Source organism: Melopsittacus undulatus, chromosome 4 (genome assembly GCF_012275295.1).
Source record: "Melopsittacus undulatus isolate bMelUnd1 chromosome 4, bMelUnd1.mat.Z, whole genome shotgun sequence".
NCBI classification, from domain to species: Eukaryota; Metazoa; Chordata; class Aves; order Psittaciformes; family Psittaculidae; genus Melopsittacus; species Melopsittacus undulatus.
The window spans coordinates 64,222,376-64,249,480 of NC_047530.1; the positions used below are offsets into that span (position 1 = coordinate 64,222,376).

A 27,105-nucleotide genomic window follows, 5' to 3' on the forward strand; every position below is an offset into this window, starting at 1 on the left:
AGTGTGTGCTCACAGCCCAGAAAGCCAACTGTATCCTGGGCTGTATCAAAAGGAGCATGACCAGCAGGTCAAAGGAGGTGATCCTGCCCCTCTACTCTGCTCTCATCAGACCTCACTTGGAGTATTGTGTGCAGTTCTGATGTTCTCAACATAAAAAGGACATGGAACTGTTGGAACAGGTCCAGAGGAGGCCACGAGGATGATCAGGGGACTGGAGCACGTCCCATATGAAGACAGGCTGAGAAAGTTGGGGCTGTTCAGCCTGGAGAAGAGAAGGCTGCATGGAGATCTCCTAGCAGCCTTCCAGTATCTGAAGGAGGCCTATAGGGATGCTGGGGATGGACTCTTCATTAGGGACTGTAGTGACAGGACAAGGGGTAATGGGTTAAACAGGGGAAGTTTAGGCTGGATATAAGGAAGAATTCTTTACTGCAAGGGTGGTGAGGCATTGGAATGGGTTGCCCAGGGAGGCTGTGAATACTCCATCCCTGACAGTGTTCAAGGACAGGTTGGACAGAGCCTCGGGTGACACGGTTTAGTGTGAGGTGTCCCTGCCCATGGCAGGGGGGTTGGAACTAGATGATCTTAAGATCCTTTACAGCCCTAACTATTCTATGATTCTATGAAAGATAATGGTTGCTTGAGTGGAGGAGTTTTCCATGTCCTTAGATGATTGCTTCTTTTAGTAGCCATTACTTGAAGTGACATTTCACTTATTGCCTCCAACAGGTTCTGTCCAGTTTTAACATAGCAATCACATAATGGAAAGTTTGGAGATATGCCCAGAAGGCTTGCCATCTTCTGCCGAGGCATCATTTTGGCTTGTCGCTTTGGAAACCAGGAAAACATAATGTTGGAACCAAACAGCTCTCTGCATATAAAGTTGCTGCATTGAGAAAAAGTGTGTGTGTGTGTGTGTGTGTGATTAGAGAAGAAATTTGTTTGAAAGGCAAAAAGTATTATCAACTAAACCCTCTACTCTTCTATTGCGGAAAAAAAAAGTAATGAGAATAAATAAAGTAACAACCAATAGAAAACAGTTAAAAGAAGTTGAATAAGTAAGAAACCCCAAAACACACAGTTCACTGATACTAGGAGAAATTAAATAGGTATGATTTTACTGATTGCTGACGTTATCGATAACTACAGCTACCATTTCTGTAGTACTTAATTATCAAGGGACTTTAGTAATTTTTCTTTATATTTAGTATTTTATTGTTTGTTTGCATGGAGTAAGACAAAACTGATTTAACTCAAACTTGAAAGAACAATCCGTCTTGCTGAGAAACGTTATTACAATTTAAGTATTTATGACAATGTTTTAAAAGGAAGCATGTATAATAGGTTCCTAGCTAAAGCAATATTCAACTGACAAAAATAACTGTACTAGCATACTGGTTTGTATTCCAGAAGAAGGGAAAGAAAAGCTTACTACACGTGGTTACGAGTTTTCACATTTATACAGCAGACAAAACTAAAATTGGAAATCCCTATTACGATATGCTGTTTAAAAATACACAATTGTGGAACATTCTCATGCTCTACCACCTAGCACATTGCATCCAAATTACACTTCACCTGTCCCAATTCTCACATACAATTTTGTAAAATGTTTACGTAAATCGTCCTTTTTACATCAAGTGAGGCTCAGATTTTTAAATCTAAATTCTTAATCTTGTCTCTACTACCTACTAATCAGTACACCTTTGTCTTTTGATTGCAGTGCTCTGCTTAGAACTTCACAGTTTGCAAAATAAAGGTTTGTTTTTACAACTGAGAAACTCAGGTGTAGTTTTTCTGTATAGAAACATGTGAACACCATGTGTGTTAAAATAATATCCTGACATTTCTAATAAGCATAAGCACAAGAAGGGTAAGAAAAAAGGTAAGAGTTCATTTGACACTCATCTATTTGCTGTTTAGTCAACATTATATTTTCATCTTCACAGAGAAGAAGCTCAGAAGACTTCCCATGCAGATCTTGATGTGCATCAAGGGTAAACATGAACACAGCTAAAAAGTCAATGCGCAGTACACACTACTATAAGCAGTTTTATGTATCAGCTGAAGAACCAAAGCTGACACACTGATTTTTATTTCCTCCCAACTGGTTGACAGTAAAAGTCATTCTTATCTGGAGATCAAATTTTGGAAGAAGGACCAACTATTTCCCAAGCACAGATAGTAGCTGTAAGACATTAAGTGAAAAATATAAGAGCCAAATGCTACATTTTAAGTCAACATATTTTCCTGAAAAATTTTTGGAGGAGTAGGGATAGAGAGCACATATGTGTGCCACAAAACCCTGCACAAAGAGATCAACAGGATCCTCAGTTACTCCAACATCACCTGCTAGGTGCAAGATTTAAAAAAAGTTTTGCACATCGAAAATTCAAGGATCTGGGACTGTATGTACATGGATCAGTAAACACCATGTAATGGATGGTTAGTTTTGGTGTCCTCAACGTAAAAAGGACATGGAACTGTTGGAACAAGTCCAGAGGAAGCCACGAGGATGATCAGGGAACTGGAGCACCTCCCATATGAAGACAGGCTGAGAAAGTTGGGGCTGTTCAGCCTGGAGAAGAGAAGGCTGCATGGAGACCTCATAGCAGCCTTCCAGTATCTGAAAGGGGCCTATAGGGATGCTGGGGAGAGACTATTCATTAGGGACTGTAGTGATAGGACAAGGGGTAACGGGTTGAAACTTAAACAGCAGAGGTTTAGACTAAATATAAGGAAGAAATTCTTTCCTGTTAGGGTGGTGAGGTACTGGAATGGGTTGCCCAGGGAGGTTGTGAATGCTCCATCCCTGGCGGTGTTCCAGACCAGGTTGGACAGATCCTTGGGTCACATAGTTGAGTGTGAAGTGTCCCTGCCCATGGCAGGGGGGTTGGAACTAGATGATCTTAATGTCCTTTCCAACCCTAACTATTCTATGATACAGTTTAATCATTCTATATGAATTCTGTAAAACTCCTGTAACTGTGTACCTACGATGTTGTGCACTATTGACCTAGTGTTACACAATTGTCTTCGAACTGAGAGAGTCTCAGCCTCAGAGTTTGGTTTGGGTTTTTTTTTCTAGTCTTTACTTCTGGCTGTTTCTATTAACTCAATTTAACTTTAAACAAAGAGGCCTACAGATGCCAACTTTAATTTCCAAGCCTTTATATCAAAGTCCAGTCCAGACAGATAACTGGCACATAAGACTGAAGCAATGAAATAGATTTCTAAAATGCTGCCACCTGATTCCCATCCCACACAAATATATAATTTAAGTAATGAAAAAAGCTTTCATCTCAAACATCAGTTTGTTCAAACCTCTTGAAATTAGTAAAATGTTGGAATTTGGATTGAGTCATGGCAAGTTAAAGCTATAACAGTAAGAAATAACCTTCTGAACAACAATAAAAAGAGCAACCTTAATGTCAAGCAGAAGAGAAAACAATTACATTTTCAGACAAGGACTGTCAGTTTAAAAATATACTATGTAAAGAAATAAAGTGAGGATAGCTCTCCACAATTTCTTGGATTCTTCACGTATGTTTAAACTTCACCTTATTGACTGTGTCTTTATATTCCATTTTTCTTCACAAAAAAAAGCAAACAAACTCATTTGTTAATGTAAACTATTGTTGACAAAATCTAAAGGAATGTGTATTTGCCGCAGCTATTAAAACACAACATAACTCACACATTTGTGCAATTTCATCTAAGTGCATACTTTAAATATGCACTACACCTTAAGCCTTTAGAGGAACAAAAATAGGAACTAAATATTACAATAGAGCTCAGGAGGCACAAAACATGGAGGCCTCACATGTGGTGTCTGTGTGGATACAAGACTTCAGGAATATGGTCATCTTTGGTCACTACCGCTTGGTGATTCCCTTTATCTGTGCTATTAGCCGGCTGTCACCACTGTTCAGTGATAAGAGGGGATAAGCAGGAAATTTTCAGCTGAACAGGAATATTCCCTGCTGTTTTCTGGAAAATCCCACTTTCCCCACAAGCACAAGCAAGGCAGGGTTCAATTTCAGGTTGGGTATGAGTGCAACCCAACAGGGAAACAGCAGCATAGCTTGAATACATAGCAGTTCAGCAGGTCCAAAGCTAACAGCTAAATTCAGGTTTCTTAATTCAAAATCTTTGTTCCATAGAATCAAACAATTGAACAACTGGCCTTGACAGAAAGAATAAGGTTTTCCCCTTTCTTCCATCCTTTCTCATGGGCCGTGGATTACCAAAGCACTCAAAGAGTCTTCCAGTCCCAAGAAGATTAAAAACCAAAAGCCACACTTCTTCCATTAAGTATCTTAAGTTCAGCAGAGGCCATCTGACTCTACCCCAGTAGGAAAAAGGACTACAGGCAGAACGTGCCAGCTTCAGCCTTTACTTCCCTACCCTCTTATAATTTCAGTGTAGATTTTCTGTTTTATTTTAATTTATTACACTTTTAAAGTTCTAATGGTGTTGCCAAGAGACTTCTGTATCAGTTCATGTCCTCAGTCACTGGTCACAATGTCAGTGTGAGACCTTAGCTCAGCCATGTGGAAGATTTGGAAGTGAATATAACCAAAAAAGAATTATTTTCTGCCAAGATGATGGCAGTTTCAGGACTGTTGTTCTCCATTGAATCACGGTAGTTTTGACAACAACAAATTACAATGCTTGTAATACCAAAATTCAAAGCATTTATAAACCTTGTTATTTAAAACACAAAAACATAGCATGGAAAAATAGGTGACTTGTCCATTGAACTTTCTGCACTATTAGCTACTTCAAACATGTCACAAGGTCCAGCAAATCTGACACTTCAGAGGAACACAGTTCTGCCAAATGCTTTTACTAGAAAATAAAAATACAGAAGTGAGCAATAAAAAGCATTTGTTTTATTAAACAACTTTTTATATGTCCAGAAAGTTGAATTTCTACACTGTAGACAGATAAAAACAATGCTGAGATATGCAGTGTAATGTTCTGAATAGATGATACCACAGGCCTTCAAACATGTGACTCCAATATCCCCAGTGCTTACTGTTGCTTCCACAGATGACAGTAACAACCAGGAGGAACTTCTTCCGTCCAGTTGCAACACAAAATAAGAAAAACTTAAGACAAAGTGAAATATTCTCTATGCAATGTCGTGCCTTGCCATTTTTCAATTACTACATCTAAGACAAATGTTACCCAGAGAGGAGATAAAAAACCAAAACCAAACAGATGAAGGAAAAGAAAATGGAAGTGGCAGCAAACACATTCCTGTTCAGAATGTCCTGGAATCTGGTTGTTTACCTTATTCTAACCTGATGTAAAATAAAAAGGTGTACACCACAGCATTACTGGACTGAAACCAAGACAATTACGAGGAAACTGTACACAGTTGGTAACATCTGACTGCTATAAATTCCTCATGAAGGTTTTGGGTAGTATTTTAGAGGGAAAAGAAATAATGATTCATATGCCAGCACTATACACTGCTAATACAGGCATAAGAGTACAACATATCTTAATTTCTCATTGTAGTCATGCACAGTCAAACATTCATCTCATGAGGACATAGATAAATCCTAAAATCTGCATACCTGGTATCTTCTAACCACGGTCATGGAACAAAATTGTTTCAACCACAAGTAAACAAAACTCAAATAACTGACAGATTTTTATTTGTTAAGAATAAGCAAATTTTGTAGCAAGTGGTCTAAAGACCACCAGGCAATCAGGAAGCTCTTGTCACATCAAAAATGTGTAAACTATCTAACCTAAATGGTAATGCCTTTCATGTGATTTCAAGTGAAGACTTACTGTTTATCTGCTCACTTAAACAAAGGAACATCTATAGAGAACACTGAAGTGCACAACAGCAATACAGAGGCTTACAGAAACACATGAATTAGAAGAGGCTTCAAAGCAGAGGAAACAAAACTGTAAGACTGTAGGTAAACACATTTTCTACAAATGCTCAAAAAGATCACAGTCCCAAAGCATTCTCTGTTATTTCCAGTGGCGAGCTCAGTACTGTATCAATACATTCAGAATAAAAACACAGCAAACGCTGGCATGTAAGGCCAGGGAATAAACAAAAAGCAGAATTTTTAAGGTCTTACCTTTCTAGGGCTTCCTGGAGGGTAGCATTTATGGTGTACCTAAAGAAATTAAATTGAAAATAATTAAAACTGGTAGGTAAAACAATCTGGACAGTAGTACAAAAATAAACATGATGCTTACATGAAAAGATAACATTATTAGAGAGCAATTTGTGGAGCAATCCAAAGACCATCATCACTTTGTAACAAAGATATCAGGAATACACACACTACACTTTACAGAAAATACATCATACAACTTCAGAAGTATGAAGTCACAATACAGGCTACAGTTGACTGATGCTACAAGATGTGTTTCATATCCCATAGGAATGATGATGTCTCGCTATCTCAAGGGGATATTACACATACCAGTTGCTTTCAACCCAGGGTCTTACATTAAGAAGTCTCTGTGTCCTGGGAATCCGTTCATACAGTTTTTCTAAACAAATCTATGTTATCATGGGGCAAAAGATTAAGTCCCTCAAAAAAGAGAAAAAGAAAAAAGGCTGTGTAATATTGAGATGCTAGGCAGAAGGAAATCACAAACTGAAAGCCTGCAAAGAATCACAAAGAGCATGATATACTTCAAGTTCTGCTCAAACCTACGGATGGGCAAAGAAACAAAATGAAGTCTATGGGGGGAGGAGGGAAAAAAAACCACGCACAGAAATGGCAAGCAAAACAGTGGAGGTATCCTCTTTGTCTACTTGGAAAATAACAAGAATAGAGACAGTGTTCTTCAGCACACTTTTGTTTTAAACACCTTGGTGGCTTAGCGTTTGAGGTGACACCCACAGTGCTCGAGCAAACTTTTCAGCAAAGAAAGTAGTCAAAAACATGACTATGTAAACAATGATTTCTTGGCAGGGGCTAGGAAAGACATGAAGCAGTTTTCATGGAGTTATGACACAAATCCCCACAGTCTTCCTTAGATCTCTACAAAGTTAGGACTATCCAACTTGAAAATCAAAAAAAAAAGAATTAATGCCAACAGGACCCAGTGAAGAACATTAGTCTACTTGTTCTCTTAAATCTATCTGAAATTTTTAAATACTGAAAAACATAACTATTTCTCGTGTATTTTAACATATACGTATATGTAGTTATGTATGTGTATATGTAGTATATATGTATATGTAAGCTGATCAGTCCCTCTGTTAACATGAAAAAGCAAAGTTTTTTGATTTAAGAGGTTGTTTGGGGTTGTGTTTCTTTTTGTTGGTTTATAGAATTGATGTCTTCCCACAGAAGAGCTGCTCACCTGCGGGTGTTTAATTTCTATAACCATTACAGAACATTTTAGCTGAACTTTAAATTGCAACCACATCTGCTTTCTGAATGAATAAAGCATGTAATATCATAAAATTTAGTTGGAATATCCATATACTTGTACTGTCACTGACTGCCCAGACTGAATATCAACAAAACAAAATCATAACCTTCGTTACAGAAACAGTCCCACTGAAAGGGCACCACGTAGAACTGCTCATTTTCTACTGTTCTTACACAGGTTACTTAAAATCTCTGTGAGAAATTAAGCTCAAGAGGCACACACTTTCTTTTCAGGTTTTTTCACAGTGGGAATGTCACTTTTTTTTAACAGTATCTATGTAAAGCTCAACTAATTCTTTGTATATCACATGAAAAAACAAATTTCCTTCCCCTTTCCCAAATTTTCCATTTCCTTTCCCAAATAAAAGTTGTCCAACAACCTCAATAATGAAGAATAAATTTTTTTTCACAGCCTAAGTCTCAAGTTCTTATTCCAAGTTACTTGAACACAAAACACTTTTCTAATAATCACACCACTCCCCCCCAAAAAATAAATAGGAAATAGCATCATTGAACTATGCCTTAAGTTTTCTCACCATACCATCAAACCACATACCAGTTCAGTAGCTATTGGGCTATAATTCTAAACAAACAGTAGGTTCTGCCTCTGTATATACTGTTCCTGTTGTAATTCATAAGTTACGCAGAATATTACACAGATCACTCAAAAATTCATCCTTAATGCACCTGAATCTTAACAATACCTGAAATACCTGAATAATTCATGTTTCAATTTTCCTATTCTCTGACAGCATAGAAGGAGAAACTTCAATTCGTGTATGGCTCTAACTTTGAGATCCAAGTACCACCAAAGAATTAGCAAAAAGCTCTAGAAGAAATCACTTTACAAGCCTGATCTACTTCCCAAATGCAATAACTAAATTGCCCTAACTATATCTGAAATAACAAACCAGCATCTGAAGAGATTGGCCATATGCTAAACTGCCACTCTCCCATACTGAGTGATGAATTAAGATGTTAGTATAGCTGGCTGCTTACTACAATACTGTTCATGTCACTCACATACGCTGCTTTGGCAGTCATCACAGTTTTTTGTAAACTAAACAGTACATTAGATTTGAGAACAAATACAAATGAGCTAAAACCACCCAATTCTTGACCAATTTCCATGGAACAGGAAGAAACAGTACAAAAGACTGGAAAGATATGAAGGGTAATGGCTGTACCTTTGCAATCTGCATGATGGAATGCATTAAAAAAAACACAAAACAAGACAACCAGACAAGAGTCCAGTAACCCATGGAGTTTTTTTGTAGTCTGTGCAATCTGTGCAGTTTTCTATAATCTGTATGTGATACTGCAATGCTTATGGTATTGCAAAGGGAATGTGCAGAGGGAGGTGAAACATTCACCCTAGGCACTTAGGGAATATGTAACATTAATTTAGCTAGCTACTTCGTACAAACATCTCATTGATGTAAGCACTGGAGCTTTTCTCCATACTTAGCTTATAGGTAAATTATCTAAAGCAATTAAAGAATTGTCACAATGGCCTAATAAAAGAAGATACCAAGAAGGTGCATGGTAAACTACATGAAGAAGTAATTAAGTGCTTATAGTAGATTTGTATGTCCAGACAAGACTGTGGTTACTGAAGAATTTTGTCTCAACAAAACCAAGCAAGTCAATCCTTGAAGCATTGGTGGTTGGTATCAGAGCAACAAATTGTCACTGTGTGTCTGTAGTGGCCAGAAGGACAAGAATACCTTGCATCTTAGTTTTTTACTGTACTTACACTCTGCAGTAATATCAGTCTCCATACTCCCCAGAATATGCATTAATAAGAAACTGTTACGTTGACAAGAATTCTTGAATTTACAGTCAAGATTATCACATTCACACACACAAAATCTTTTCTGATTAGTTACAAATTGAGGGATTTGGGTTATAGAGATTTGTGCTGAGGGAAGAAGTGGAATATGTCTGTATTTTCCATAAATACAGAAGCACAGAAGTATTTGTAAGGTACAAAGCATCCTCTGAACAATGACATTTTTAATAGGCTAGACTCTTCTTGTTCTTGGTTCATTTTCTCATCCATTTACCTTTAGGCTACATTGACATTTCTGTAAATGATATTACTACAACACTCAATTCTTTCCACAGCTTCTTGTGTGTCTTGTCTAATGTACAAGCAGAGTTTGACAGAACACAGACATACAGCATCTTGGCTGTCATGGAAATACTTGGCAGCAGATGATTAAAGGAAAACATCACAGTACAACTTTATGCCCATGATTATTCTATTGACTGGTGACCTAATACACATGTGCACGTTTCTAAATGAAACACTTCTATGCGCATATATAGATCTGCACATAGTTGTATGCATTGTTTTGCACAATACTGATTTAAAGTTGATACTTATGAAAGTTCATCTGCAAGTCTAGAATAACAGACACCAGTGAAGATGTTAGGCTATGTCACCAGGTAGCATAAAGAGCATTTGAGTTAAAAAAAGAATTATTTTCCAGCTTTAGAGAATTTGGCTCCAAGATAGGCATCATGAACAAGGTCTATCCTGTCATTTACTCCATTATCAGAAGGGATTAGAGTATCAGGTGTTTCCCGTTACCTGGAGCAGTTGCTACAACTTCCATATGTGTCAGCCACTACCAATTAAACTGGAGTATCAATGAAAAAAGTAACAGACATACTCAGGTACAAAAATTTGGGTCCTACCAAACTACCATGCATACTTCAACAAAACCTGCCTTGGTAATTCATTAGGGAGGCAGTACAAAAGATCTGTTATGCAACAGAATTATTCATTTTAATGAGTTGCCAAAGAGAATCACAAGATACCAACAGCAGCAGAAGTACATCACTACAGGGCAGTCAGAAATGTTTTGACTAGTAAGTACCAACTAATCATATGCAAACTGATATAAATACTTTCAGCAACAGTAGGAGTCCACTCAGTCTCTCACACTGAGGCAGAAATCTATTTTCTGCATTCTCCAAAACGCTAGGTTGAACTATATGGACTTCACTCAATAGTTCTCACAAGAGAGAAGAAAAGGAAAATAACATTAAGGATTATTTTATAACTCAAACAAAACACAACAATATACGTAGCCACACGTAAAAGCTTTGCCAATCAATGAGAAGACCAATTCGATAAGAGGTTTCTGAAGCTTCATGTTTAAGACACAGACAAGAAAACATTCATCACTTTCAGTAGTGATTCAAATTTAAAACAAAAAACAAACAAAAATCTGTATTGTTGGTGGAACTCCTGATTTTTTATGCTAAAGTTTTAGAGAATCACTGAGTTATTGTTTCTGCATTTCAGAAATAACAAAAGCCAACAGCATAACACTGCTGAGAGATGTTTCAATATTCCTAAGTGCCTTTTCTCAGGGTCACACCTTCCAGCCCCGTACTCCATCACACACCACGTTCTTTGTGCTGAAATCACATGGGAGTCTCAGGGCCTCAGATTACTCCTACTACACACTAACAGTAACCAAAACACAGAATACAGGCACAGATATTAGCAATTCTTCTGGAAAAATTTGCATATTCTACAGATTACTATTTTCCTGATAAATGGGTAGCATCACCTTCAGCTGATCTATGAATTCTGAGGAGCCTTTTATCACCCAGAACTGGTACACTTTAAACATTGAAACGATGTACCTAGTCCCACGTCAACACAGACTTTCGTAGCATTTTAATGACTTGCCATTTAGTAGCTTGAATCCAGCAAAATGGATACAAGTGCTATTACTGGTAGCTAATATATATGCTTCTTTAGCTCAATTGCTGAACTACATTTTGAATAAAGCACTCAATTCCCAAAGGGAAAAGCCTCCTTTCATTACTGTCCAATGCTCAAGCTAAAGGAGAATTCTCCACAAGGGGTAAGTAGGGGCAACACTCATATTTCTATTTCTAGGTTTCCACCTATTAGAGGATAAAGGCATTGCACAACTTAATTTATGCAGGTCACATCTAATACCTCATGTTCTATAGCTAGACACATTTCAAGATACAGTCCCTTCCTGTTCCCATTTTAAAACTACTTTTTATACAAACATTCTTTTAGAAAAACCCACAAAGACTACATAAAACCAGCAGATGTTACCTTTTTTAAACTGTTCCACTCAAAATGGGCAACTACCCCCCAGCTTTGCTAGCATGTTCATACAGTTTGTGTCCATATTGGTGACCTGTGCCACACACTGCTGCACTCCCATTGCTTTTGACAGAGGGCTGCAGCACACAAACAGAACAATGCTGGTTTTGATTCAGATACCTGCAAAAGCAGTAAAGCCCCCCAATCTTCTGTACGTAGCTCAAAGGAGCAATAATAGCTCCAGAACAGAGAGAGCATATGCTGTAGTTGGCTACCAGACAAAAGTCATATCCTTGCTCAGTTTTCAGAGTTCTCTCATTAACAACAACAGAAAAAAAAACCCCTCAGATGATTATACTCTTTCACAGATGTAGAGACGCCTCCACAATGCAGCTTAGCACTGCTTTAAACCATGACTCCTGAAAGATTATAATCACTCCCACTGTATCTCTGTATCCACGCTTCACCTTAAGAAAGGGTAAAAAGCAGTGTTGGTATGGCACATACCTAAGCCACCACTGACTGGAATCAGAAACAGTGATCCTATTAAGACTAACTTCAAAGCATTGCTCCTCTGCCACATGTACGCAAGTCTGCAACTAGTGCCACAACAGCAGAATGCAGAGTATTTTCACTCAACCACCACTGCTAAGCACATCAGTGTTACTGGAGATACATATCAAAGTTATGAAGATGAGTCACCCATTTTCTGAATTCTCTCTACATAATCACATGCTAATCAATGACAGATACCCTCAACCCTTTCTACTATGCTCCTTGTGTTCCTTTGAAGACACGGAGTAAAACACTTCCACAAAAGTCAGAGCCTGAAGTCCAAGTCTTAGAAATTACTTCAATTTTTTGCAATCCCCAGTGCAAGCCACACTTTTAATCTCATCGCAGCAAGGACTTAACAAGATCTTGGCTTGTTCAGGTCACACATTCTGGGGTAAGAAAAAATGAAAACTGTTTCAAGACTGATAATCTGGGAGACCACACAAACCATTTGAAAAAGCCACTAGAGACACCTGTGCACTAGCCAGTACTTACAAGTGTTGATATCCATCTTCTAACTTGCATTGTAGCAAGACTTTCTTAAACATGATTAACATACTAAGACTGTTGGTGAAATGGCATTATTGTCGTGACTAACAGAAAGGATTTTCTATTAAGACAAACAGCAACTTCTCTCCCAGCATTGTAACAACAATACACACATGTAATACTTCTCATTTAACATAACAAAAATACATTTCTAGCATGTTTTATGGTTTAAGTTGCCTATGTTGGCTTGTTTTAAGCTCTATACCTTTTTTCTTTTTCCTCATTTTAATTCACTACAGCTCCAGGGTATCAACAAACAGCAACAGAACACAGTACTAGCTTGGATTTAATAGCTCAACTAAAAAGACCTCAAGATTCAAGCTGTACCTTCCTTTGCAGTAAGAATTTGTACAGAAGTGCTGTGTGTATTAAGCAGTCTACATGTTTGCTAAGTTAAAGACCTGTAAGCAGGCTCAGCATCCAGTTTAACATTTCATCGTAATCTATCAGCATATAAATTAATTGGCTCATCAGAAAGCTCCTAATAAGTATACCAGACACTACTTAGATTCACACTCAGTATTTTTAAAAGCTAATGAATTACAGCACATAGAATGGTGAAAATAAATCAAAGTCACCTCATGCCACACATTCTTTGCAGAAAAGAAGAATTAGGTTCTACCTGTATGAGAGTATCATCAATATTAGGACAGCAAAGCACAAAATTACATTGGTATCATTGCATAAGATTTATTTTACCAAACTCCTTCCCTGCCGCCCAGGTATAAAATTCAAACATCTATTTAGAACAAAGAGCTTACATAGCACATTAACAGACTATGTCTAATTTCATGCAATTAACCCTGTACTCTCAGCAACTGAAATTTCTGCATTTAGAAATGAGAGGAATAAAGCCCATGGTTCATTCACTGCTGTAGGGAAAGGCAAAAAAACACATCAAGAAAAGCTGAAATAAACTCAGAGAACGGCTTGGCAAGCAAATAAGCCACAACTGAACAACGAGCACTTCTGTCAAAGATCTGGATAGTGTCTTGATTACATACAACTTTCAGCTACATCCATGACTTGCCTAAAGAGGCTTCCAAATTCAAATCATGGTTGTCATTTCTCTCTCTTTAACAGTAACCTTTTTGCCACCCACTGGGGAAAAAAGTGATAGACAGGAAAGAAAATATATAAAAATGAGCTTCCTATCACTTTTTACTGCTCAGTTCTAGTTTTATATAAAAGAGCTGCTTAAATGTCTGCTCATATTAGCACAGTTCTTCACTGTGCAAATCACACTGCACTTCCTGCCTTTACTCTTTTTATAAATCAGTATTTAAAAAATAAAATCCTTTTCCTTTGGTTATAAAAATTCTACCTAGAAGAGGAAGGGACTCCATGAGCATCAGTGGTAATCAGGACAAAAGGAAAGCCCATCCTGGTCATTGGAGATGTCCGTCTCCACACTCACTGATTTAAAGGAGCCAAACTGCTGCTACACCTACATACAAATTACAGTTATAAAAGTTAGCAAGTGCTTACTGAAAGAAATTCTTCAGCCACTGCAAAACAAAACTGCACTAATGCTGAAGATACTTTCAAAATGTATTAAGAAATTTATTAAAAGTGTTTTCTTTTTCCCTTTAAATAGTGCATTTTTTTTTCCACCAAGTGCTTAAAAGCATGCTACTTTTATTCAAGTTTAAGAGTACTGTGAGATAGCATTTTCATAACTACTGGTGTGATTCAGGCCATGCAGCCTGACACAGTTTGAAATCAAACTGAATTTGAAGAAATGTAGGTAAGACAAAAGCATTAGCTTTCCTGGCTGTCAGCTTTCAGTATGTGGAAAGAAAGTGTTGCTTGAAAACACATAACTCAGTTGTTTAATTATCAATCCACACTTAGGTTTACGGTGTTCTCTAAGCAAGGGTATCAAAAAAGGCTTTTTCAGCACAGACATTTGAAAAGTGAATCAGCTTACAGAAAAAGGACCCCAAGAAAATCTGTAATTCTAAATACAGTTGGGAAAGAGGCCATGGGATCTGCGCAAAACCACTTTATCAAATTAAAGCAAAAGAATAAGCATGAGCTGATAGTGATTTCTAATGTTTAAATCTTTAAATAATTTCATTAAAATTAAAGGGTTTAAGTCACTGGTTTTATCTGCTAACCATAACAAAGAAACAATCAGCACCATGACAGAAGTAACATACTCTCTAGGGTTGTAGAAAGCCTTACACATTATGACTGAGCAGAATGGAATTCTCCAAGATGTATCAAGTCACCACTTTTCTGGAATACTGCTTTATCATTATCATGTTTTGTTATTTTATTTTTTAAATCAAACAGATTTCTACATTCCATCCAATTATATATTTTTCTGCTTAATTTCTATGACTAAATAACTGACACCGGAAGGGCAACCTGTGCAAGGACCAATCAAGCTGTCCTGTCAAGCTGTACAGGCTACATAAGCATATTCCACTTCCGAATGCATAGAGCTCCACATGTTAGAGCATGTAAATAAAAATGTCATTAGCTCCTTGACTGGGTACATTACATAACCTGAAAAACATACAAACAGAAAACAAAATTTAAGAGCAAGTAAACAGCCTGTCATTAGCAAGGAGCTGACAGATGTTGTCTTTAACATTTCTAAGCATCTCCAACATCAAAACAAATTCTCCAGCAACAGACAGAAAATTTTTAGTGATCCAAAGATAACCATCTACAGTGCTGTTCCACACCAGCAATAATACCTTGCTGCTGTAAGCCCGAAAGTAATTTGCTTTCTCTTCCTAGAAGAGACAAACAAAAACCTTCCAAACAGCTTCAAAGACCTCAGGTGTATACAGAAGGGTTGTTATTAACTGAAGGTCATTCAAGGCACAAGCTGCAAGCTCTGAAATATTTTAGTTACAACATGCTCAAAAATATGTGAAAAATGTAAACAGCTTCAACACCATAATTTTATCTTAACCTCTTTTGAGGTCGAGCTATCCCCTGCTGCTGCTTTTTGAAAATGATTTTCCACAAGTCCAAATCACACCATGTTATATGGATGCAATGCTCCATATTAACATATAAAATATGTTTGCAAGGCTAATCACCTAGGGAAAGGATGGTAATATCATTTAAAACATTAATGCTATCACAAGATCATCTTAGATTTACCCAAACAGATTTGCTAGCAGATCTGCTGAAGGTACATAATGATGGAGGTTGCCATGGGAACACGGTACAACTACACACTTCACCATGACAACCAGGCCTCCCTGGAATACTAATGAGTGCCCATGGCAACACGAAACTAACGACAAGATGTCTGGAGACCAAATATTTCATGTATCATTTATAACAAAAACTATAAATATATTTGTACATTTCCTGCGTGAGATTAGATGTTTTTTGGAACCCTGCAAACCATTACATATGCAGCAATACTGCAAAGTGTAAAAATTATATGGCTGTGGCATAAATGGAAAATCCTATTTTAAGGCAATGCTAACCTTAAAGTTCAATTCCACAAAGCACAAGAAAATATCTGTAGTCAACACACCCAAAGTTTGCATCATCTTGCACATAAACACTATTGTCAGCCCGTGATGTAACAGAATTAGCTGTACACAATGCTTGGTGTATTCAATGTATATCAAAAAAGTGCTGTTCTTACCCAGTGCATAATACAGTACTGAGCATCTATCTATACTCCATATGGCAACTACTGCAATTCATTTCACAAGGACAGAAAGCATTGCTTTGGTATTCCAGAAAAGGCTCATGACAAGAGATCCCTGTAACTTCATAGGAATGTTCCAGCAACTCAGTATGTGAGAACTGTTTTCATTTGTTTATAGAAAAAGGATCCACTGTTCCAAGTTACATAGAAGAAAACATTGTTATTAAGAGTGATAAAACTATCAGTTAAGTGACATCTGGTGCAGGTTTTTGGTGTGGGGGGAGGGGTGGTGGTGGTGTTCAGCTTGTTTTGTTTTTAATACTCTAAACATTAGTTTCAGAACACTTTCTAGCTATTTTACACAAATTATTGAAGTCTAAGACATTTTCAGGTACCCTGCCAGCAACCATCTATCATTTAAAAAAATCAAGTGGCAGCAGCTGGAAAGCCAATGCTTCTCGTCCCAGAAGCACTGTATGTGATAAGTCACATCAAGGGACAGCAAAATAGGTCACAGAAGACCTCCCAGGGATTACAAGTGCCAGGATTCACCTCTCACCAGCAATGAGGAAACCGAAGATTTCCCCAAGGTTTTTCCTCGTGTCTTATTATTTGCCTTTATAACCTAGACATTCCTGCACGATCTCCTCAAGAAAAAAAAAAGTAAAAATCAGGTAAGCATTAGATATAAGATATATTTTCTTCTGTCAATATCCATGCAACAGCACCCAAAAATGTTATCTAACATGTATTTATTAGCCATCTTCCAGGCATAAGTAGATCAGTCACTGCATTTCCTAAATGACAGAGCACTGAGATCAGCAATAAGGGATAAAGACATGTGCTTCCTGTCAGATATTTCACAATAACCTCATGATTGCAGAGCTTCCCAGGTGCCAGATTCTCACTGCTTTTGAGTAACTGCAACAACTGATGCTATCCCAGTGGTAAAAACCCCAAACGACTGTCCTTTGAGCAAATCTCCTCTAGCCTAAAAGAGACAGCCCCACATGACAGATGTTATCTTTCTGACCTAGAACAGATACATCAGTTATACTCACCCCTCTTCTACTCTACTTTCAGCTTGCAGAGGTCAGAAGGAACCACAAATACACACACCTAGGAACTTCACAAGACAGGATACAAGAAAGAGGTCTGAACTTCACAAGGCAGGGTACAAAAAGAGGTCTGCATTCGCTGACAGAATTGTCTCACAGCTGCAACCCTAGCACAAGCCATTCTCTAGTTTGCTGCAGGGATGTCAAAACCACGTAAGCTAGAAAGACTTTCATCATCTGAGGCTAAAGCATTACAGAGAAGATGTACCTCAGCAGCAGAGTAATCTATGAGACTAACCTGGACTAATCACTTGCATATTCCTCTACTGCTTCCAAATATTGCTGGCTGTGGCCACAATGGACTAAATACGTGCATACAAAGACCTAATATTAAATCAATGTAATTACATTCAGAATTATTATATTACTGTAAGCACTGGGTATGATTAGATTAAGAGTTTTCAGTGAATTGCAGAAACATGTTCCTTGGCACATTTAGAGAGACCTAAAGAAAAGGTGTGGGATGAAACAGCAACACAAAATGCAGGCCATGGTATTGGTATTGAATTTATCGTCATTTCCTTGAAATAATATCACAGGATAACAAGTAGTTAACAAGTTAAATGAACACTTTTGTTTCATAAGCTTCAATTAATACAGATTAAAGAGAAAAGGCAAACTGTTTAGGCAGTTTTTAAGCAGTTTAATACATTACAAATTAACAAGTTGCAACAAACATAACCCCTGGTAGGCCTTCAGGCAATAAAGCTTTCCGCAGAGGAACAGAGCTTGCATTATTTTTGTGATAACACACAGCATTACTCAATGCAAAATTTGTACTCTTCTATTTAACCTGTTTGCATAAGACTGAATCCAGTTATTAATTTTTAAGTACCTTAATATCACTAAATACTGCAGTGCCTAATATACAACCCAGCCTTTCTTCTGTCAGCACTTAAGAGATCTAGTTTTAACAGGAACTATCAGGATCAGAAAAAAGCATTTGCATTGAATTTCAATATTATACAACAGCACACCTACATATATGTGGCAAAGACTTTTTTTTATTCCAATCCCCATTTTTCCAAGAAAATTTTGAGTTGCTCCTCTCCCCAAACTGATATTTATCACTATTTTTCTCTTGCATGCCTCTTTCTTTGAGACCACTTTATATTACATGAGGGGACATGATGGGTATTTCAAATTATCTTCTACAAAGAACAATACAGTATTTAATTGATCTGGGGTCAGCATTGTTAATTATTAATTGGGAAGGGGGATGAGAGATGTTCACTAGTACACCTTATGGCATTTTTTAATGAATTAAAGGAAGAAATGGTGGAGGAGAGGTGTTGCTGGGTTGTTTAACAGACTCTTCCATGTGGCCACAAAAAGTGACAGCTCCCCTCAAGCAGCAATAAAGAGAAACCCCAGGGAAATACACAACATAAACCTTTTCCACTTAACCTAGGAAGACCATTAGTCTTGAAAGCACTCCTTAACCTAAGAAGGTTTAGCAGGATAGACAGACCTGCACATAAAGCTGCAAAACCAACAAGCAAGAACAAGCTTTATTCAATCAGTGCTCAGTACAGCAGACTTCCTCATCTTTTTCTAGTTCTCTAATCTGAAGCACAAAGTCTTCATTCACACTAATGGCCTAGTGTACTAGGATAGTATCCTGGTTTAAGCACAGCCAGTAACTCAGAACCACACAGCTGCTAGCTCACTCCCCCTCGTTCTTCCCCCTGCTGCTTCCAGAGGGATGGGGAAGAGAATCGAAAGAGCATAACTCACACAGGTTAAGATAAGAACAGTCCAGTAACAAAGGTATAACACAAAACCACTGCTGCTACCGCCAATAGTAATAATGATAAGGGAAATTCCAAGGGGAGAGAATATAATTGCTCACCACCTGCCAACCAATACCAAGCCTGACCTGAGCAGTGATCCAGGCCTTCCAAGTAACTCCCCCACGTTTATATACTCGGCATGACATGCTGTGGCATGGAGTACCTCTTTAGATAGTTTTGGTCAGGCATCTTCTCTTTGTTTCCTCCCAGCTTCCCGAAGCCGTCCTCAATGGCAAAGCATGAGAGACTGAAAAGTAAGCATTACTTAGCAACAACTAAAAACATCGGTCTGTTATCAGCACTGTTTTCAGACTAAAGTTGAAAACACAGCACTGCACCAGCTACTAAGGAGGAAAATAACTGCTACAGCTGAACCCACCAGGACAGATAGTCACTAAGTGAAAAACTCAGAACATTGTAACAATGGATACAATTGTCCTACGAAAAGCCAGTAACTTCTGCATATCTGAGGCTGGAGGTCTGGTTCCATATCATAGAATCATAGAATGGTTTGGATTGGAAAAGAGCTTAAGATCACGTAGTTCCAACCCGCTGCTATGGGCACGGACACCTCCCACTAGACCAGGTTGCTCAAGGCTCCATCCAACCTGTCCTTGAACACTTCCAGGGATGGAGCATTCAAAACCTCTCTGGGCAACCTGTTCCAGTGCCTCACCACCCTCACAGTAAAGAATTTCTTCCATATATCTGGACTTTCCATTTCTTCACAGTAATAGATGACAGTAAAAGTATTTATGCTGGTTTTACAAACCAAAACAGTTTATAAACCAAACTTAGACAATTCTTGTTGTATCTAAGAGTGTGAAGAGCCTCTCCACTTTCCAGATGAGAGGCAAAGAAGAGTATTACTTCTGTGTTTCCACCAGAACTGGAGTGTCTTGCACATGGTCTCTGATCCAGAATCCTTTTCCACCCACACCCTACTACACGGCATCACCTTTATCAGGAACCTTTTGACCCTCTTCCACTGTGTGGCACTGCACACACACCACCATATACTGTTTATTTCAGCTCTTGAATGTGATGAACATTAGGGGTGCTTTTGAAAAGCCCCTTGGGTCAGGTACATGGAGACTGGTGCACAGAGAAGAGCAGTCTTACGTATGTGGAATGCAAGTGCATGATGTGACTAGTGGTCTCTATACTTCTCTGTATTACTCTGGAAAATACAAGTACTTGTCTTACACAAGAAAGACTGGCAGGACTGCCAAAGATGGTAGCCAGGAAAGTGAGGTAATTTAAGAACATTAACATTTCCTTCTGAAAAAAAGAATGACACCTTTCTGCATTTCTTTTAACTTCCTCTACTCAGATAATACACTTAGTTTATGATGACCTCTTACTTGACTCCTCCTCACTCCCCTCTGTACAGGTATTGAACAGCTGTCTCACTTCAAGGGCAGTCATAAATGTGAACAATGCTACCTGAACCTGTTAAACTCATTAAATGCTGAAAGGAAGAATCGATTATCAGAGAAAAGCAAGCTAAGGAACCATACATAACACACTGCAGCTAGAACAAAGAACTGGTACTGCCCCTGCTTAGACAGCTGCTGTATCACAAAAAAGGTTAAGAAGTATTATTAACAAATGCTTTCTTCATTGCTGCTGAAGGCATTCATCTTAGAGCAATACCTACTTGCAAAATATATTTCCCAGAAAGAAGAGGGAGAGAAAGGTCCAGCAGGTTTGGGCAGAAGCAGATGAGCTTTGCTCTTTCCAATGTTTCATTAAACATCTATCTACCTGTATATTCATTAGGACATAAAAAGCCTATTAGTGATGCATTTCAGATTAAAGACATTCAATTTCAAATGTCCTTGCTTAAATGTACGCAAAGGAAAGCTTAGGAGGCCACACAAAGATACAACCTTTCTGAGCACAAAGTTACCCATTTCAGAAAAGCACTTGAAAATTATACACATATTCTGGCTTTAGCTGGGATAGAGTTATTTTCTTCATAGTAGCTGGTACAGTGCTGTGTTTTGGCTTTAGTCTGAGAACAATGCTGATAATGCACCAATGTTTTCATTGTTGCTTAGTTCTTACCCTGATCAAGGACTTTTCAGTCCCTTATGCTCTGCCAGTGAGGAGAAGCACAAGAGAACAGGAGGGAACACAGCCAAGACATCTGACCCCAACTAGCCAAAGGGATCTTCCATAACACAGAGCATCATGCCTAGTATATAAATGAGGGAGATTCACCCAGAAGGAATCAATTGCTACTTATGACAGGCTATCAGAGAAGGGTGAGCAACTATGTTTCCTGTCACTTTTTCTGCATTTTCATTTATCTTTTTGTCTCCATTGTTCCTTATCTTAATTGTTATTGTTGGTATTATTTCTATTATCACTATACTTTAGTTACTAAACTGTTCTTATCTCAACCCACACGGTTTACATTCTTTCAATTCAGAAGGGGGATGTTGAGCTAGTAGCTGCTTGGTACTTAGTTACTGGCTAGGTTTAAACCATGACAATACAGGAATAGCCCTTTATTAGCCTAGCATATGCTTTAAAGCAGAGCAACAATTTGCTTACTTTTTAGACATGGTGTTCAGTAGAAAAACTTAGCCAGTGTAAAAAGCATACAATTTTTAAGCAAAACAAAACCAAAAAGCAAACAAACAAGCCCCCCCCCCCCCAAAACAAATAGCAAACACAAAACCCAACAACATGCCAAACAAACAAACAAAATGAGAAAAAACACCCCACAAACTGACAGAAAAAAAAACCCAAAACACAAAATCTGTCACTATCCAAATGGAATTTTCTGATTATGTATAATGGCTTGATGTGATTCCACAGCTTTTAGGAATAAAATTGTGTCCTCTCTGAAATACCTGGTATGACACAATATACTCCTTTAACCAAGACATGCATCTAAGCATGCAAGTGTCCAAAGTGGAAAAATACAGCCAGGCCACCTGATACTACAACTTTTAACAGCACACAGGGATTTTGCCAGGTTAAGGTTTCTGAAACTGTGGGGCCTTAATGCCATCTACTGGCCATTTGTACTTTCTACTACCATCTTTCTACAAGCTAGTAGGTGCTAGGCTGTCACAGGAAGATATGCTCTCAAAATGTCTGAACGTGGGCACGTATCTTATAATTAAGTAAAGCGTGATTGAAAACACACTAGTGTTAAACTTCATTCCTTTCCACAGATAGGGATGTATTTAAAATGAATCTCTGTATGCCTGCTCAGAATTGTGGTAGTACAAAAATCCTATGTAAATGTAGAAATGACAATGGTTTATTGTTCAGTTCTGTTCCTACTGTTTTCACTCATTCAATGAATTATTCTTTCCCCTACACTTTTCATTAGTTTCCCAATGATGCCAACTTCAGACCCATTATGAAATTATAATCTTCAACAATAAACCACAGAGATATAATCTTTTATTAAACTAACATATAGATGGGAGAAGAGAAAATGAGAGAGACATTTCAAACAATAAAAAACTTTTACAGCTTCCTCTGTTCCTGACATATTATAAAAGGCAAAGGTTATACAAGTTTATGTGACCTTTTCTTTTTCTATCTTGAAACTACTACTGCTAAAACACTACCACTGGAATTACTACCACCATCCACTCACCAGTAGCACCAGGACTCAAGTTTCCTTTCCTTTTTCTTAGTATGTCTCCCAGCTCCAGAATATTTCTTTTGAGTGGCTGGCATTGCCACCATACAGAGAAGCGACAGTTGCTGTGGTTGTGATTCCAGTTCCCCACACCCCATCCCCATCCCACCTTCTCCAGGCTATGTTACCATCTCAGAAATTCCTGTAATTAACAACTTAGATTGCAGCCAGAAAGGAAATTGACAAATGGCTAAAGCAAATCATCTTGCAACCCTATAAACAGTGGTCCTAAGTCAGACCCTTTGAGCTCTCCTGGACCACAGCAGGGAAACCCCCTTACCGTTTGTGCCTTTGGTCTCTGTATCAATCATATTTAGCTCCACTTTACCTCAATTTTCCTTTTTGTGCAGCTGTGCAACATCACATCACTGATATTTAGCAAAAGTAAAACTGTCCCATCACACTACAAAAGGATGATGCAATTTATAACACTGTTACAGCAGCTGGGGAGGGGGTTTTCGCAGCATGCACTGCCAAATACTATTCAGAGCCTTGCAGAAAGGCATACAGGTGGATTTGGTTTTTTAATGAAGTAAAACCAAGGGAATTACAGACCAGTCAGTCTCACCTCTGTGCCTGGCAATATCTTGGAGCAGATTCTCCTGGAAGGCATGCTAGGGCACATGAAAAACAACAAGGTGCTTGGTGACAGCCAGCATGGCTTCACTAAGGGGAAATCCTGCCTGACCAATTTGGTGGCCTTCTATGATGGGGCTACAGAACTGATAGACAGTGGTAGAGCAGTTGATGTCATCCACCTGGACTTATGTAAAGTATTCGACACTGTGCCCCACAGCATCCTTGTCTCTAAACTGGAGAGACATCAGTTTGATAGGTGGAGCACTCGGTGGATAAAGAACTGACTGGATGACTGCACACAAAGAGTTGTGGTCAATGGTTCAATGTCCAGCTGGAGACCAGTAACAAGTGGTGTCCCTCAGGGATCGGTGTTGGGACCAGTCTTGTTCAACATGTTTGTCAGTGACATGGACAGTGGGATTGAGTGCACCCTCAGCAAGTTTGCCAATGACACCAAGCTGTGTGGTTCTGTTGATACGCTGGAGGGAAGGAATGCCATCCAGAGGGACCTTGACACACTTGTGAGGTGGGCTGATGCCAACCTCATGAAGTTTAACCATGACAAGTGCAAGGTCCTACACCTGGGTCTGAGCAATCCCAGGCACAGCTACAGGTTGGGCAGAGAAGAGATTCAGAGCAAATCTGTGGAGAAGGACTTGGGGGTGTTTGTCGACGAGAAAATGAACAGGAACCGGCTTCAGTGTGTGCACTTGCAGCCCAGAAAGCAACCGTATCTTGGGCTGCATCAAAAGGAGCATGACCAGCAGGTCAAAGGAGGTGATCCTGCCCCTCTACTCCGCTCTTGTCAGACCTCACTTGGAGTATTGTGTGCAGTTCTGGTGTCCTCAAAATAAAAAGGACATGAAACTGTTGGAACAAATCCAGAGGATGATCAGGGGACTGGAGCACCTCCCGTATGAAGACAGGCTGAGAAAGTTGGGGCTGTTCAGCCTGGAGAAGAGAAGGCTGCATGGAGACCTCATAGCAGCCTTCCAGTATCTGAAGAGGCCTACAAGGATGCTGAGGAGGGACTCTTCATTAGGGACTGTAGTGATAGGACAAGGGGTCATGAGTTAAACTTAAACAGGGGAAGTTTAAATGGGATATAAGGAAGAAATTCTTTACTGTAAGGGTGGTGAGGTACTGGAATGGGTTGCCCAGGGAGGCTGTGAATGCTCCATCCCTGGTGGTGTTCCAGACCAGGTTGGACAAAGCCTTGGGTGACATGGTTGAGTGTGAGGTGTCCCTGCCCATGGCAGGGGGGTTGGAACTAGATGATCTTGAGGTCCTTTCCAGCCCTAACTATTCTATGATTCTGTGATTCTGAAAATTGAATGAACCTGTAGCACATGCTACATACTTGACGAACAAGTTATAAAATAATGTTAGGCAGAGGGAAAAAATCAGTGAAGTGAGGACTTGTAAACATGAGTCACCAAGTTCAAATGTATCTTTCTACTAGTTTTTTTTTTGTAAGATCCACCAAATACTGACCAAGGGTCATGGTAGTCATGCACATTTTTTCTTTTACCTTTCAAAAGCAGTAAGCTGGTCACAAAAAGCTAAATGTCTTAAAGGGGGGGAAAAAAACCCAAAACTAGACTGCTTGAAGTAAAACAGTAAGTACAACCAATAACTGGGACACAACATTCAGGATAGATTCCAGTTATTGTCTGGAAATGGGTACACATCCTTCTAATCATTCTGCTTGACCAGAATCAGTGAAACGTGGCAAAACAACACCATACAGTGATTGGTGGGAAAGTGATATAATTGGCAATTGCTCCTAGCAAATATGCAGGGAATAAAGTAGCTCCCTTCCTCCACTCCCAAAAATGGCCTGAGTGCATAGAGCATAGCTTAAAAGAAGCACTTAAGCAGCAAAGATTGTAACAGGATGCTTTGATGCTGACAGAGAGCAGAAAATATACAGAGGTGAAAGTGCTATGAAGGAATAAAACCAGGAATGAACTTTGTCTCTGGCAAGTAAGGTAAGTTACTCATGTAATTCATAAAAGGAAATTTGGATCTCTACAGAAAAAGAGTTATAGAGGGGAAAAAAAAGACAAAATGTAAAAAGAAAAAATTACCTTTATCCAAGCTTTGTTCTACAATAGTTTAAATAAATGCTAAACACAATTGCAGTAAGCATATTCTGTTGTCTCACACTGGGACAATGCAGGCCAGTATGCTTTTTAGCCATGCACAGTAAGTGCAAAGCTTTTAGAGAAGCCCTGCTTCATGCATTTTCCCTCACTGGTCTTTGCACATAAAATGGTTTTGTGCTTTACAGAAAACATTAGGTCTGCAGCACATACTAAGAAAGCTTTCCATGCGTACAGCAAATCCAGCAATTCTGGTTGCCATCAAACCTTATCGCACATTTGCAGAAAGGTGACACAACATACACACTGCATGTCTGCTGCTTCCTAGAAACACTGAACTTACCACATAAATATATAAATACACATATTTGTATTTCTTCACAGAAAACAGCGCTCTACATACAATCCTGCTGGAGAGGAAAGACATACATAATGCACAAGAACCATCATATCCAACAAGACAGTTCACTAGCTTTGAAATACCAGATTGGATGGTCAGACTCCAAGCAACTTAAAGCTTTTGGTCATCAGAAGCTTCATAAGCTTCTTACAGACTTTTCCACAGTTTTGAGAAGACATGTCTTCCAACTGGAAAACAGCACAAAAACCTGAAGTCCACAGGTTTTAAGTATACCATTAAAAGACTAATTTAGTCAGGTCAGCTAAGGACGACTGACTGACTGTCTGTTTCAGTGAAGGTTAAAAATATAACAGCTCAGGTCATGATGCAGTAAGCCTTGTTGCTGTGACCATGCAGGCACATACCAGACAGTGTAAAAGACCTGAATGTCTAAAAGCACAAGAATAGGTGACTAATGCCAATATATTTATAGCAGTAAGAATTCGGAATTAAGGTATTTCTGCTGACTACCATTCTCCGAGACCCTTCTCATTTCCTGAAGTCGCATGTTATATAACAAAGCTCTGCAACATAATTAGTCTCTCAAATATGTTTTTAAACTACAAAGCCCATTCAGTGCAGAACACCACAAAATGGTGCAGATGACCTTTAATGTACCAACATATCCTTCTTAAGTCTACAAACAACAACTTCTGCCTTAATGCCTTATGGTTCACTAAAACATCATGTTACAGCACTGTACACAGAGAACAGTGTATTGGTTATTGGTTTTCTGCAATCATACTTAGAATGCATGCAAATAGAATCTTAGCAGAAAAGCCACCATTTACTACTACTAGCATCTATTGCTTCTACTAACAATTATTAGAGATCCAGTTTTTATCATTGAAATCTGTATTTAGTTATTATATAGTGAGTTGTATATTTATGTTATTGAGTTGTATATTTTCTTGATATTTTCTCAATGGACAGAATCCTAGAGCATTTAATGAGAAACCTGCTGTATTAGAAAAGCCCTTCTATGAAGTTCCTGTGTATTTACTTACGTCCCTCTTGTTAATAAAAAAATCGTGTCAATCACAAAATTACATGTTTCCTGCAGAGGACAACTGCAATATACTCTGTTGGGATGATGTTCAAGCATATGCTTATGGCTATTTATAAAATAATTTCAAAATTAGTGAGTTAAATACCACTTTTAGCAAAATTAAGTTTTCTGAA

General features: G+C 38.5%; 1 protein-coding gene across 1 annotated transcript in view; it reads right to left on the reverse strand.

The window, feature by feature from the left end:
- Window positions 1-27,105, reverse strand: part of ANK3 (ankyrin 3) — a 369,399-nt gene that overhangs the window by 316,809 nt on the left and 25,485 nt on the right. Inside the window, exon 2 of the mRNA XM_034062680.1 lies at window positions 6,111-6,149. Within this exon, the coding sequence (XP_033918571.1) occupies window positions 6,111-6,149 (39 nt within the window). The remainder of the gene's footprint in view (window positions 1-6,110; window positions 6,150-27,105) is intronic.